The sequence below is a fragment of the Bidens hawaiensis genome, unplaced genomic scaffold, assembly GCF_021521415.1.
Source record: "Bidens hawaiensis isolate Kalapana, Puna unplaced genomic scaffold, B.hawaiensis_p1.1 tig00017575_1, whole genome shotgun sequence".
Lineage (NCBI taxonomy): Eukaryota > Viridiplantae > Streptophyta > Magnoliopsida > Asterales > Asteraceae > Bidens > Bidens hawaiensis.
Genome location: NW_027492660.1, coordinates 166,251 through 182,572, shown reverse-complemented (window position 1 = coordinate 182,572; position 16,322 = coordinate 166,251). Strand labels below are relative to the sequence as shown.

At 32.3% G+C, this 16,322-nt stretch overlaps 1 protein-coding gene across 1 annotated transcript; it reads left to right on the top strand.

The window, feature by feature from the left end:
- Nucleotides 1–9,508: 9,508 nt before the first annotated feature.
- Nucleotides 9,509–16,088, top strand: LOC143554281 (putative DUF21 domain-containing protein At3g13070, chloroplastic). The gene is made up of 14 exons (XM_077044078.1): nt 9,509–10,040; nt 10,117–10,214; nt 10,295–10,388; nt 12,111–12,188; nt 12,305–12,408; nt 12,490–12,571; nt 12,642–12,781; nt 12,863–12,941; nt 13,015–13,078; nt 13,146–13,237; nt 13,573–13,638; nt 13,720–13,836; nt 14,753–14,932; nt 15,708–16,088. The coding sequence occupies exons 1-14, from the start codon at nt 9,516–9,518 to the stop codon at nt 15,891–15,893; spliced, it is 1,905 nt and encodes a 634-aa protein (XP_076900193.1). The 5' UTR covers nt 9,509–9,515; the 3' UTR covers nt 15,894–16,088.
- Nucleotides 16,089–16,322: the final 234 nt, after the last annotated feature.

Here is a 16,322-nt window from a genome sequence, read left to right as displayed (position 1 = left end):
ACCAATCGGTTTATTGAGTTTCCTTGTATAGGTCACTAAGTTCTCTATATATTGTGTATAATTTTCTCTTTGTAATATATACTTAAACAATATATATGAAAATTTCTCCGATTAACATCTAAATAATTTGATTGGAAGTTGGCTGATGAAAACATCAAGAATGAAGATCTTGATATGAGTGAGGCTTTTGGTGCAACTGTTAAGAGGAAAAGTGTGCTCAAACTTTTGCCAATTGTTGTTCATCCTCCTGCTTAGAGTGAAGTTGTGTAATTACTGTAAGGTGATTTAAGTTTAAGTTAATAAGTTGTTAGAGATGATGTGTGAATTTGTCTTTGATGTTTAAAGTTGTGATTTGTTAAAATGAATAATCAGTTTTTATTGCGTAAAAAAAAAGGATAGAATGTATCTATTATCAAAGTATGTAACATGTGATAGTTTTTTTCAGTTATAATGGTTTTTTTAACAAATTATTTTGATGAAATATATGCATGTTTCCATTCAATATCAATCGTTTTATGCCTTTTTATTCTCTAATTATTGGTTAGTCGCTAATATAGTTGTTTGTTTGTGCATGAGTTATTAACAATAAATGAACAAAATGGCAATGCGCTTGTATGTTGATGGGCTTGTAACGGGTTTAGTGATGGCCCGACCCGTGCATTTGTGATAGCCTGCAACTTCATTTGTTTATAAAAGAGTGAACTCAAGATATTATTCTAGTTATCACCGTCTTCCCTGTTGTTGTTCGTGTTTGGTCAATTTTCTCATTGTTGATTGATCTTCTTTGTATTGTATACTGTTGCGTTGACTATCTAGTATTGTCATTTCTTGATTTGATATGTGTTTTATTTCGTGTGGTTTCTGGTTCATATTGAATCAAAGAGGTATTGTATTCTGGATTGTTGCAAGTTTAATAAAATCAAGATTATCAGTTCATGACATATTTATAATACTGCTCTTAAAAATAGTTATCGTCCACCGTTGCAATAGTTATCTATTTATGAAAGAACAATAAACAAGAGTGCTAGAAAGTAGAAACCAGAAGGAGAAAGTGATGCATAATCATGGGTGATTGAGTATATCGTTTAAAAAAGCAAAGATAAATACATACTATAGATTTTTAGCCATGTTGGTGGCTATATGAGTAAATAGTCCCTAACATTGTAATCATGTTACATTATTCATCTCACGTGAATGGTTTGTGTCTTGTAAATGAAAATGTGTTTTGTGTGTGATGGGCATTTGGTGGCTTGGTGCATTGTGAGCTAAATGTGAACTTAAATTACTCAGTTTGATTAAAACTTATGTGTATTAAATGAATCATTTTAGAAAACTTATCTAAAAAGTGAGTGAGTCAGGTTGATTGAAACTTGACAATCACTTAGAAGTCAACAAAAACAATTGAAAACACATGATTTCTTTGTATAGAGATTTTTCAAACACGTTAAAAAGGATTTCAAATTAATCTTTTATTACTTACTACTACTAGCTATTATGCAATAATATGTAGAGATTTAAAACATTTCATCATGTCATTGTCACATAAGCATGGAGACACTAACTTTTCAGTTTTCACTCAAAAACGCATAATGGTTTAACTGAAAACACAACTATTATTTTATTTTTTCTTAATAAAATAAAAATGTGAGTATTATTATGTGATTGGTTGAATTTGGTTGTGGCTCCACAATTTTTGCCCCTGTGGTGGAGCTCATTTAAAAGATTGTTGAGATGGTTTAACGGAGAAAAGTAGAGTGAGATGGCAGGTGCGCCACACTACTACCACTGGTCTTAATGTTCCTGTTGCTGTTGCAACCCTTAAGAGAGAGAGAGAGGGATTTTAAAGAAAATATAAGCATGGGCCGCCATTCATGTTAGCCATTTTTGCAAATTAGAGTACAAATAAGTTCAGTTTTTAAACATAAATTTCATTCACCAAGAAAATGCCACTAGCAAGTCCTCAACTAAAGGACCCTTAGGGAAAACCAAAGTTACATCATGCCAACAGATATTTACACCAATCATTCCACTGTAAATGTTTTAATCTAGATCTATGTCGGACCCAAAAAAATGAGCACGACTTAATCGTTTCCACCACTTCAATTGCTCTCTGTGCTTTCCGATTGAAAATTCTGGCATTTCTTTCATTCCAAAAACACCACATAGTGGTAACAACGATAAGTTAATCTGTCAAAACAATTAAATGAATGTTACTACTTATGTACATGATAAGTTTTAAGAGCATTCTCATCCAGAGTATGGATACTGTAGAAATAGAAAATATTGTGAGAATAGTAGGAACAAATCATGACCCTTCATGTTTTTATCCTATGGCTAAGATATTGCTAACTTATGACATATAAATTAACTAGTGTTTAAAACTGGTGTAAAGGATACGAATGTAAATATAATACTGTTTTAATACTGGAAATCCCCCAAAATATCGCAAAAAAATTAATTCATCTTCTGTTTTACAAAAGCAGTGGCAAATTAATTTCCAAACTTATAATCACCATCACCTGCAATAGTGTAAGATTGTATAAAAAAAATATCCCCTCACGAAATCCTATTATGATATTAAATAATGTATTTATGTTATTTAAAAATATTAATATAATAATAGCACATGTAAATCCATATTAATGAAAAAAATTTACCCTTTAAATCGTAAAATACTAATAGCAGGATGTAAAATAAATTATTAGCACCAAATATAAATATATCGTTTTATAAATAATTAACAACAACACTTTTGTTAGTGACATCATTAATCATTTTTCATAACAGCACATGGTGTTGGTGATAATAGCATTCATGTATACTAATTACAACACAGTTGATATGTTAAAAAAACAACATATGAGTATTGGTAGCATTGATATATCTTAATAACAACCCTACTGGTAACTAAAAATGATGTTGGTTTCATAACAGTACAGATGCATTACAATAACAGCAAAATTAGAAATTCAAAAAATTGCTAGTTTAGTGTTGTTATTAGTATATATCAATGCTATTATTACCAGCACTCATGTGCTGTTATTTTAACATACTAGTAGTGTAGTTAAATAATATCTACCTATTCTAATAAAGTAAAATAAATTGAGACATTTGTTATGTTTTAGTTAATTCTCACAATTTTTTCTCCAAAACTAATATACCCTAATTACCTAATATATGTAATAAATCAATAATTATTCACTTTCCTTTTACACTATATTTATATAATATTCATATTTTTTTATAAATATAAATATTAACATATTATTTTACTATACATTTCAAAATACTTGGTGAATTTCAAAAATCAACAACAAATTATGTTTCTCAAATGAAAATTGTTTCGGATTTTTTGTGGAAGTTAAATTTGATTTTATGGGTCAAAAGTTGGTAAATAAATTGTTTGATATAAGTTAACTACATTTAGGTCAAAATTTATTACGGGTTATAAATGAAAATTTTGAGTATTTTTAAAAGTTTTAGAATGCAAAATAGATTTATAGTCAAATTTGTTATGGGTTCAAAGTGTTTGACTTTAAAATGTCAAAAGTATGAAAGTTAGAATTTTAAAGATGATTCGGGTTTCAAGTTTATTTTTAAGGGCATTTTTTGAAATAATCAAAAGGTTCGGGATTTGGCAAATTGACTATTTTTCCCTTAACTATAAAAATTTAAGAAAAGATTGCGAACACTTTCGACATGCCACCCCCATGCCTATCAATACTTCTAACTTTTATCAAATTTGAAATATTTATTTCGACATTAATTTTTCCTTCAATGGTGATCAGAACGTTGTATGGGAAGCATGTCATGCAAAACTATGCTCAAATGAAACAAAATATTCACAAAATTGAATGGGTTAACATGCTATTTTTTATGTTGTCATAATGACAAAGTCGAGAAGCCCTCTGAAACTTATTAAAATATTTTTTATGGTGTAGCTTAGAAAAACGTAGTTCTTGAAGAAAATCCATTGCTACAATTTAATATCTTACTTTTCTATGATGGGTGTAAATTGATAAATATATCAATAAAGATAACGCCTCTTTTGTATTTAGGCTAAGCGGTTATAACTACTATCGTATGAGAAGTCTTATCTTCGAAATTGGTTCATAACCAAAATTCTTTCCATTATACATATATGCCACCGAGAATGTATTTTTCAATAAAAAGAAGCATTCTCGGGTACGATTTTGCACGGACATTTTTTTATTAATTTTATTAAGTTCATTTAAAAAAATAATTTTGTTTTATAAATAAAATCAATTTATGTACACATTGTATAGATACAAGCATAGATGTAGTAATACATTTTTTTCATATACGCTATGTAATTATTTGTTTTACTTATAATTTTATAATTTGAATTACCGTGTGTAACACGGGCTCTAAACCTAGTTAGTTTGATATAACAACACAGATGCCTTACAATAACAACACAATTGGAAATCCAAAAAAAATGTTAGTAAGTTAAATTAACATCACATAAGTGTTGGTGATAATAGCATTGATATACTAACAACAATACTGCTACTAAATAAAAATAATGTTGGTTTCATATCAACACATATGCCTTATGATAACAACACGACTAGAAATCCAAAAATTGCTAGTTTCTTACAACACATTTAAATAATTAAGCATAAACATATTTTTTTTAACAAATCAAAAGGAGAATGTACTAGGGAAAAAAGTTGAAAACCAACGAACCACAAACTTAAAATGTCACGTTTCATTGGTCATGTTGTCTCTTTTAAATTGATTTGAAACGACAAATTTACAATTAAGAACTTGAAAGTAAATTTCCATAATTATAGGAGTTAGTATAAATTGTTTTGAATGATAATTACTAAAATAACCTTAATGAATTATTAAGAGTATGTCATGTGTTATTTTTTATTGCTTCTTATTTTTCTCACAAAAATTTTTGTATTTGATTCTATCTCTTCTTATCCAACCCTTTATATTATGTGACGGGTGTTTTTATAATTTAGAGAGTGATTCAATGTGTTGTGAGTAAAGAGTTTTTATATTTTAGAAAAAGTAGTGATTTTTCTGTATATTTGAAAAGTTACTGTTCATCCCCTATAATTTTTTAATATATTTTGAAAGTGGTTGTGAGTGAAGGAAAGAGAAAATGTAATGATAAAAGGTATAAAAAGTATTATTTTAATTGAAATGGAGAGAGAAAATAAAATGAGTTTTATTGTAGTTTTTGGTTTGAAGATAGGAGGTGGAATAAGAATGCTCTAAGGGTCCGTTCATTTCATGGATTTTTTTCAAAGGATTTGGAATTGGAATGGAATGGAATGTTTGAGAATCCCTATCATGTGTTTGGTTGGTTAATATGTAGTATTGGAATTGGAATTGGTTTCGAGCTCACACGAGTTTTCACACTGGACGGGTTGGGTTTCGGTTTCCTTTGTTTCTTTTTGGTCGGTTTCGGAGCACTGGACGGGTTGAGTTTCGGTTTCTTTTGTTTGTTTTTGGTCGGTTACGGATTCGTTTTCGGCCTTTTGTTTTGTTGTTGTCGGTTTTTTCAGTTTCATTTCTCTTCGGTTTCAGTTTTTTTGTTTCGTTTTGATCGATTTTTTCGGTTTCCATCAATTCGGTTCTGTTTTGGTTTGTGTTTCGTTTTCGCCGACTTTCGGTTTCGGTTCATTTCTCTTTTTTTTTGAAGAACAAGGGCAAAGGCGAAAATGTTTTAGTTTTTTTACATTTTTTGTTTTTTATTTATATTTTGAGTTATGATTTTTTTATTAATTTTTTTGAATTTTTTTAGAGGGATTTTTATTGTTAATAAGAAAATTCTTTATTTTCCATAACAATCATTTCAAATAGGTGGGATTTTAAAATCCCATAAAATATGGGATTTGATGGGATTTAGTTTCCATTCCCATTCTTTTATTTAGTGAAACGAACATATCAATTCATATGATTTAAAATCACATTCCTTATAATTCCTTTTAAATTCTTTAAACGAACAGGACCTAAGACTTGATTAAAACTGAAACTATAAAAATAAGATAAACTTTTTGCAAAATTTTCGTTGGAGTTGCATAGGTTATTATAAATTTTACAGAGTACATAAAAGTAGGTTTTGAAATATGCAAAATCTTTGTGAATGGTAATATCTGCATAGGTTATGAGCACGCACTTATATAACAAAATATATGGTAAAGTTATTCTATAAACGGTGATAAAATTGTGAAAGATCATAAAAGAATTTGCAGCCACACAAAAAAAAAAAAACTCTTCAAAAAAATTTAAAAAAAATTGATAAAAAAAATCATAACTTAAAATTTAATAAAAAAAACAAAAAAGTAAAAACATAAAAATGTTTATACCGTCTTCCTCGTTCTTAAAAATAAAACAATGTTTAGTAAAAAAGATCATTGTTTCTTTTTGTTTATTATTGTGCTTTGCGTTTATTTTCGTTATTGATTGTGTCTTTTTCTTGATATTGCGCTATATTACTCAACATTGTGTTATATGTTATTCGACATTGTATTATATTTTGCGATCTATTGTGTCTTTTTCGTTATAATTGTGTCTTTCGTTTATTTTCGTCATTGCGTCTCTTTCGGCATTGGGTCTTTTCAGCGCTTTTTTAACAAGAATGACGGGGGGAAACATTTTAGTTTTTAAATTTTTTCAGTTTCTATTTATATTTTGAGTTATGATTTTTTTTATTATTTTTTGAAATTTTTTTAGGGATTTTTTGTGTGGTCACAAATCATTCTTATACTTCTCATTTTTATATCTATTTGTATTTTAACGGAATGTGAAATTGGATTTGGAATTTGCGTAGTATTTGGAATTGGAAGAAATTGGATTTGGAATCCGAACATTCCAATAGGAATTGGAATTTGAAGGAATTTAAATCCAATTCCATTCTTGATGTGTTCGTTTGACAAATGAATTGAAATCGGTTTATTATTATTTATTTTTTTTTAACGATGATAACGACGAAAACATTTTAGTTTTTTTTAGATTTTTTGTTTTTTATTTATATTTTGCGTTATGATTTATTATTATTATTATTTTTGAAATTTTTTAGGGGTTTTCTATTAAGATCAAAAACCCCTCAAAAAAATATTCAAAAATAATAATAAAAAATTCATAACTCAAAATATAAATTGAAAACAAAAAAAAGTAAAAAAAAAACTAAAACGTTTTATTCGTTGTTCTCGTTAAAAAAAAAAAAACTCGAGAAAAGATTCCAACGAATTCACTTGAAATCCTCCATGTTTTGGAAGGATTTAGAATCCCTCTATTTAAAGGAATTTGAAGAAATTGAATTTCAATTCCAATTCCTTGACAACCGAACACACTAAAATGGAATTAAGATTCCAATTCCAACGAAACGAACACGCCATGTCATGAGATTTTAATTCCAATTCTTTTGAATTCCCACGAATTATGTAAAACGAGTGCGCCCATAGTATAAAGAAGTACACAAATGAAGGTTTTTTGAAACGTAAACGTGTATAATTTAATATCGACTGCATGTTGGAAAAATTACTAAATGACAATGTAACATTAAAGTGCACTTTATCAAGCATGATAATTGGAATGGCTAGTAAATTATTATTAATTTAAAGGATAAAGATAGAAACCTTAGAATATGTATGGTGGGTCTTAACTTACCCGTGCCACTTGACACGTTGGGCAAGCCAAGGGCGTGCACACCGCCACACCTTGGAGTGGAAAGGAGTGCTGATGAAGGGCTCGGGTCCGGCCGCAGGCATGGAGAGGGAGAATATGACCGTTAGGGGTTTGGTATGAGATTTCCTCATGCCGTTGGACTTTAACAACAATTTTCTACACACATTCACTAAAGTACTCCACAAGATACTAATTTGCTACACACAAGATACTAATTTGCTACAAACATTCTATTCTAAAAAAAAAGATTGGTCATGGTCATCATCAATTTCTAATGTCTTCATGGTAGTGTGCAAATTAACAATCGATGTTTTCATGAAGAGACCGACATTCGACAATTGTATGAGGTGCGTGAAGAAGTACATGACTTTTTTTCCGGGATGCTTAACATCATCGAGGTTGCCATTCATTGTCATCCATTATGCTTGAAAAGTCATGACATCGTATGATTTTTGGATTTGGCACGTCTTATGTAGTCTTGTCGAATCCAAAAGAGTCACAGAGAAATGATATTGAACAAGCCTTCAGAGTTTTGAAGAAGCATTGGGCTATCATTTACAATCTGGCACGAATGTGTGCGAAAGTTGAAAGAAAAGTAAGAGATGTGATGTGCGCTTGCCTGATATTATATAACATGATATTGGAAGATGAAGGCAAAGCAATTTGCTAAAGCTATGAAGGCTGCGTTCCATGACCCCCCGTCTATCAGTTTGAACATCTATGGACTTAAAGTATTGCTTATTCGTTTGTAATTGTGTTTTATACTTTGATACACTAAGCAAAAATGCTTATGTAGGTACCACATGTACGTTATTATGGAACATGTGTCAATGTTGTCGATGGTAATGAGATTAGACATGGGTATTTCCTTTCGTGCTCCAAAAGCATTTGACGTTTATGGTTTTCTAATGGAGGTCATTCTAATGTTCTGTGTTATATTGTGTTTTGTTCATTTATGACATAATGTTTGTTGTTCAAAAACCATAATGGTCAAGTGTTTTTGATGCACAAAAAGGAGACATCATCGTCTAATCTCATTACTATTGATATTGTCACGCCTGACTACCTTGTTCGTTTGGATAAAACAGTATGATAACCACATGTAGTTCACAATCTGATTACTTGATTTCGTTTGGATAGTCATCTCGAAGATGTATTAAAATTGCAGTACCAAAGGCCATAGAGCTTTGTTCCCACGCGGTACCTTTTTGTCACCTTAGCTTAGGCCACTCATGCCACACCATTCACACTTATAGGAACACAACACCCCCCCACCCCCCCCAAATTTGTTAGATGGACACCCTAGCTATCATATTAACCTATCCGTCATGTGATATACAATGCATAATATTTCTTTACGAGCGTATGTGTAGCATCCTTGCCATATACATGCTTATGCCAACACACACTACAACCTAAAATAAAATCAACAAACTCTTCATAGTAACTTAAGTAGTGTGCGTGTAGCCTCTCTCAATTTTTAATTATGTAAATATACAGACTTACAGAGGTGTTCATTATTCGGCTTGAACCGATCTAAACTAGTTTATGAATTTGATATTCAAACCTCATAAGTCGCAAACCACACCTATTATTAACTTGTAATTAACGTGACTACATAGGTTAGGTAAGTAATTGGTCAAGTATTCCGGGCTATAGTATACAAAACACTCACTCCCACTTGCCTTCTCAGCAAACAAAGGGGTTGGTGTTGTGTGGAAATGGTGACGACGAATAACCAACAACAAAAACACCACCACCACCTTCTTCTTCACTAAACCCTAATTCATCCTTCATATTCAATCCGCTATTCTAATAATTATTATCCTCAACAAACACAAACCCACATGGATGTTGTAGCTTTAGAACCCTCAATTCGAACCAACTCACAGTTTAACACAATAATACCCAAATCCCACCTTTTCAAATTACGCCCAAAACCCAGCCCAAGAATCTTACATTGCACCACTCAATTCACCCACAAAATCATCCTTAAAAACATTCGTTATTCAAGACCCACCACTGTCCTTCGAGAACACCCAGGATTAAGATCTGTCTGGCTCAAATGTTGCACCAGCGAAGAAACCCCTAAAACTGTTGGCTCTAGTTTTCTTCAAGTTTTGGTTAAAAAAGGTTTGATTTTGGCGGCTGCGTGTTGTGGGGTGTTTGTATTACGATGCAGGGGGGCTTTGGCGGTCGAAGGGGTTGTGGGTTTTGAGCAGATTAAGGTTTCGATGACGAATTCACTGCCCAAGGTTTTGATGGTGCTTAAGGTTTTGAAGGAGCAGGGGTTGATATTGGCGGCTTTGTTCGGTCTGTCTGCGTTCTTTTCGATGGCCGAGACTTCGATTACTACGCTTTGGCCTTGGAAGGTATTATTAATATTATTGTTGGAAATTTTTAAGCTTGACAAGATTGAATAATTGCAGGATGATAATGGTGTTTCAGGTTAGAGAGTTGGCTGAGAAAGAGTCTGAGAATGGTGTGTTTAAAATGTTGCGTAATGATGTTACTCGGTTTTTGACGACTATTCTTATCGGCACAACGTAATGTTCTTGTTGATTTGGATTTTTTTTGTAATTATGTTGTTTTGATGGTCTTATTTGATTTTTTTTGAAATGTTTAGTGTTGTAAATATTGGAGCAACGGCGCTAGTGACAGAAGCAGCAACTGCGATATTTGGTGAAGCGGGTGTGAGTGCAGCAACAGGAGTAATGACGGTATGTTTTGAAACCGTTTGTTTTGGATATGATTCTAAAATTGTTCATATTGCAAGATAAAGTTTAAAATAATCTTTTTCTTGTGGTGATATTCAATCTGTGTGCTGAAACCAATTATAGAAATCACAATGCTTAGGCTTTAATTTTTGTTTTCGAATGGCGGTAGTATAAAAGAAATCAGTGGGGAGCTGAAAAGTACAGATTTACAACATAATTCCCTGCTATGATGTTTACTGACCTAAAAGCGGGAACACGCATAGAGTTTTTATTTTTTTTAATCAGTGGGGAGCTAAAAGCAATTATTCAATCTTGACGGTATGTTTTTATTTTTTTTTAATATATAGAGTTTTTAGGCTTTTTTTCCTTCCACCAATTAGCACCTCGATTCTAGGTTTGGTGTTTCTTTTATGAAGTATGAACTTGATCATGGGTTTGGTGAGTCTTTTATCACTAAATATGAAGTAGCGGGCGCTATTCGTTGCTATCGCTATGTAGCATATAGTTAGCTTGCCGCTATTTACTGGTACTCGCTATTGACAACTATGATTTACAAAATCAACCAAATAAAGGCCCGAAAAAGAAATACAAGCAACATTATAAGTTACCCCGCTATATTGTAAGCAGGGACCTACACCAACCCTCTCATTTGATATCTTTCCATTTTGTCAATTTGTCCTGTATTATAATCTCTTTGAAGATTCTTTATGATGGTTTATTTGCCCTACTGAACGACTTCCAACATGCAACCCACGGTGACATTTTGGTTTGACCACATTACATCATGAAACCCGATGAACCTTTCAAGCTGATTCCCCTTGAAATTCTGTTTTTAATTCTTTCTAATGTTTTAATCAACGTTCTTGTAACCTTGAGGCTTGAACATTGGAAAGTAGAACAGACGGAGACTCCCAAGAACCGACCTAACTAATCATGCGTTGGTTATCTAATTTTGTAAGGGTTAAATATTCAAGTGTTTACTACTTCCAACAAAACTAATTATGTAAGGGAACATAAAGTTTCTTATGTACCCTTTCTTTTAACCTAATTTTATAAACCATTATTCCCAAATCTTAAATTAACTGCCCTTTTCAAATAAATGTCTTTTTTGGTTATTTTACCTATTAATAGCAATGCTAACAAGTTGGTTAAAATCAGGAAAGCGATATGGGCTTAGGAAAAGCGTCTCAGGGCGTCAAGGCGGTGTCTTGTGTACTCCCAGGTCAAAATTGGCCGGAGTTGTTAAACTTAGTGATTATAGGAGACTGATATGTAAATCAACCAACGGAATGAAGAAATTATTAAAGGGTTGCTTTAAAAGGGTTGATTGAAAAAAATAAAGATGAGACGTAGCTTTTGGTTAGCTTATTTGGTTGTACATAGTGCAACACCTTGTGTAAGTGATGCGTGTGCCAAGGTTTTTTGGATCTAAAGGCCTCAGACCGTGTTACACATTTTCAAACTGAGATTTGAACTATCTAAGCATCACATCTGATTATTACAACTTCAAACACTAGAAACATGCCTACGCGTTATCTTCTACAACTCTTGTTTTTATTATACATTTTATGTATTGAAATTTAACTTGATTATACTATGCGCCTTCTTGTAACATTTAAAAAGATGTTATATATACTGATCTAATTATTATTCAAGATAAATTATTTTGCACAAATGTTCCAATAGTGTTCTTCATTGCCATAATCCTGTATCTATCTATACCAGGTTGCTGTTTTGTTACTCACGGAAATAACTCCAAAAAGTATAGCTGTTCATAACGCCACCGAGGTCGCAAGATTTGTGGTACGTTTAAAACCATCTTTCTTTCTTTATAATTATAACAAAATACAAATGAATAGTCAATTTTTTTAAAAACTTTTGAGGAGTTTATCTGACAAGCTGACCTCCATTGACTCTAGGTCAGGCCGATCGCATGGCTTTCATTAGTTTTATATCCTGTTGGTAGAGTCGTAACCTATCTCTCAATGGGAATGCTCAAATTGCTTGGTCTCAAAGGAAGAAGGTACTTATTAAGTTTCAAAGTCTTTTATAACTTCATTTTCATTTTTTGCTCGTTTTTTTCATTTTTTTGAATATTTGCCAGTGAACCATATGTAACGGAGGATGAGCTGAAGTTGATGTTACGAGGAGCTGAATTAAGCGGGGCCATAGAAGAGGAAGAACAAGTATATTGATTAAAAATGTTTTACAAATATACACACTTGAGGGCTAATACATTGTGAAAGTCTTTCGCAGGATATGATTGAAAATGTTTTAGAAATTAAAGACACGTATGTTCGTGAAGTTATGACACCTTTGGTTGATGTTGTAGCTAGTGATGCTAGTGCAACGTTAGTCGATTTCCACGCCTTGTGGGTCACTCATCAATATTCAAGGTATATTATATTTTTTTTATAAGGTTAGGAAATATTATTTTTTTTTGCACTTAATCATGCAATATATGCTTGCACTCTCAGGGTACCAGTTTTTGAACAACGTGTTGATAATATAGTCGGTATTGCATATGCAATGGATCTATTAGACTATGTTCAGAAGGTTAGATGACTGCCCTTTTGTTAATTAAGTTAAAAGTTGCCTTGCTAATGTAGAATTTTGGTTTATTTTGAAGGGAGACCTTCTAGAAACTTCCACGGTGGGGGACATGGCTCATAAACCAGCTTATTTTGTTCCTGGTATTTTGATTGATTCATATTTTTTTCTCTTCACCGGTTAATAATTGTGTTAGAAGTAATAATGCAGATTCGATGTCGGTATGGAATCTTCTTAGAGAGTTCCGTATTAGAAAGGTACACATGGCGGTTGTACTGAACGAGTATGGTGGGACCGTTGGAGTAAGTATGCCTCTTGTTTTTTAGTCATAATTTAAGCCTGGCAAGTTTTGTTTGGGTTGGGCGGGTTCGAGTCATGGGTCAAAACAGGCTGTTAGTACAGTTATTAAAATGGTTTGGGTCTAAACGGGTCATGAGTGGTGCTAACCCATTCAGACCTTTTTTAAGTTAACAAATTTTATAATAGTTGCCTGTTCTGACTTGTTTACTAATTTGAGGTGACCCAATCTTACCCATATACAATATGTTTTTGTCCACGTTGAACCATTGTTTGAAGAACAGGCCTATTGGTCATATTTACCGACTATTAAGTTTAATCGATCACATGTATGCAACAGATTGTAACACTGGAAGACGTGGTTGAAGAAATTGTTGGTGAAATTTTTGATGAAAACGATTCAAAAGTAAGCTGTTTTTTTACTCCTATTTTTTGTTATTTTTATGGTTGGTAATTAAAAGATATGTTCTTTTTTATGTTGTAAAAGGAGGAAATAGATAAAAAGACTGGTTATATTGTAATGAGGGCTGAAGGAATATATGATGTAGATGCAAATACTTCTATTGACCAGCTTTCTGAAGATCTCAACATAAAGATGCCTGAGGTACTTGTTAATTGATTTTATTTTCTTTTTGTGATTTGGTTCATATTATTAGACCAAGTTACAATTTTTGTCAGCCTTTATAGTTTACCACATTATGGAATGGATCCCTAAATATTTTGACTTTCAATGCTTGTCCTTTTTTTCAAAAGTTCTTACGGAATTCGCGCTTTCCGCTAACTGGCTAAGTTTTTTAGTTAAGTCACGTCGTGTGCAGTGCACATGAGGGCATTTCCGTCTTTTTACTCCTTGAAGGACTATTAGTGTTAACATAATAGAAGTTGTAATTTGGTCATAAATACAGGGACTATTTATGTAAATAGTTTTATAATATTATTTCTGTTTTTACCAAAACCCACTGCCACAACTTTCTTCTGTTTGCCGTTCTCATCTCTCTATCACCTACGCCAGCGACCACCACCATCTACCCTTAACGCCGAACCCGAGATGAGATGGAGGGCGGATGAAAGTGTGGCAGGCTGGTATGGACTTCAAGGGAGGAAGAAACAGGGTTTTTCGCCGGAGTACAAGGTGAAAAAGACGAGGGATGTGGTTGGCCAGAAAATTACGAAAGAAATCGGGGTGGGAGCGATTTTGGATATTGTCAAGCGGTCGAGTTGGTGAGTTGTGTAGTGATGTCGCCGGATGTGGTAGGCTTAGGTTGGGGAAACTTAAATATTTTAATGTATGAAGAAATAGGGGGTTTGAAATTAACTTCATGCGCTGACTTAATAGATGAATTGGATGAGCGTTAGACTGAAGGACGAGAAACGAGGGAAATTTTAAGAATAAAGGGCAATTAGTGTAAGTCAAAAATTTTAAAGGACTCATTCCATAGTTTGTTAAACTATAAAGGGCAAAAATTGTAATTTAGGCTTATGATTATTATTTATTTAATTTTGTGCATGCGTTTTAACAGGGTCATCAGTATGAAACGGTGTCGGGGTTTGTGTGTGAGGCGTTTGGATACATACCGAAAACAGGAGAACGAATCAAAGTGGTTCTTGAAAAGGACGAAGTTGATGACGAGTATAATGAGGATGATGGCGATCGTCAACATCAAAAAGAAAATGAAAAGAACCAAATATTTCAAATAGAGGTATTGTGCTTTACCTTGTTTATTTTCTAATAGTTTTTTGCATGCATATAATCTAGGGGCGCGCATGAAAACACGAAAACCAAACTGTAACTGAAATAACTGACATAATCCGACCGAAATAACTGATCCCAACCCAAATTCAGCTTTTTGGTTTTATGTTTCTTTAACCAAATTTTTTATTCGGTTTCGGTTTTGAATGTACCAAAAACTGAACTGAACCATAAAAACCGAATCTGTAAAAGAACCGACTTTGCTATTAAATATATGGATTTTAAATGGTGTAGCCCCAAATCTTTAGGCCCAAATGTATAATGATCATTTATTAACAAAATTATCAGGCCCAAATTAATTATTTTTTGGCCCAAATATTTCAAGACCAATTGACGAAACAAAAAAACCGAAACAGCCGTAAAAATTGAACACGGAGAAACCAGAAAAAAGCGATTTTGATTATTAAATTTGCGAATTATAAATGTAGCCCAAACATTTTTGGAAGAAATGCGTAATAATTAATTAATCTTTTATCAACAAAAAAGTTTAGGCCCAAATTCATTAGTTATTGCCATTTTTCTTTGGTCCACATATTTCAAGACCAATAACTGAAACCAAAAACCTAAAAACCAACACCGAACCGAATCCAAATGGAAAACCTAAAAACTGAAAACGAATGGTTTTAATAACCCAAAAACCGAATTTTCGGTTTTTATTCAGCTTTAGCTGAAAACCGATCCATGCACACCTTTAAATTATATTATGAGAATATTTTGGTGTGTAGATTTTAGCAGGCAACGCTAGAAAAGTTGGCGCCGTTAGGTTTGAAAGGGTGAGCAGTGAGGATGAAACTGATGCGAAGAAGGTAGTTCCAGTAATCGTGAATAGTAAATGGGGCGATGATGACGGTGAAACAAGTATACACGAGGATGATGACGCAATTCCACAACATGAAATGAAAGAGGGATAATGAAAAGCAAGCAAACTCTTTTGGTTTTGAATTTTGAAATGAAATATTGAGAGTAGATGTAGTAGAAAAGGAGGAGATTCATGAGAATTGATGAACGCAAGGTTTCTCAAAAGAAAAATGAAACCATATCATTTTCTCAGTATTTGAAGGAAAGTTAATAGATTTATATTTAATATGTTTTGATTTGAATTAGGGAATAAAAATACTATAATTTGATTAACTTTGTTATTTACAAGGAGTTGATTTGAATATGTCCGAATTCAAATTTATCATGTTATTTCAAATTAAACGGATATAATGAAAAAAAAAAATTAGCAAAAAACATACCATTTTTAGTAATAAACTGAACGAGCTCCACACAATGGGATTGGTCTGGGTGAAGAATAACAGAAGAAAATGATCACTATGAGTCAATAAAATTAATATATT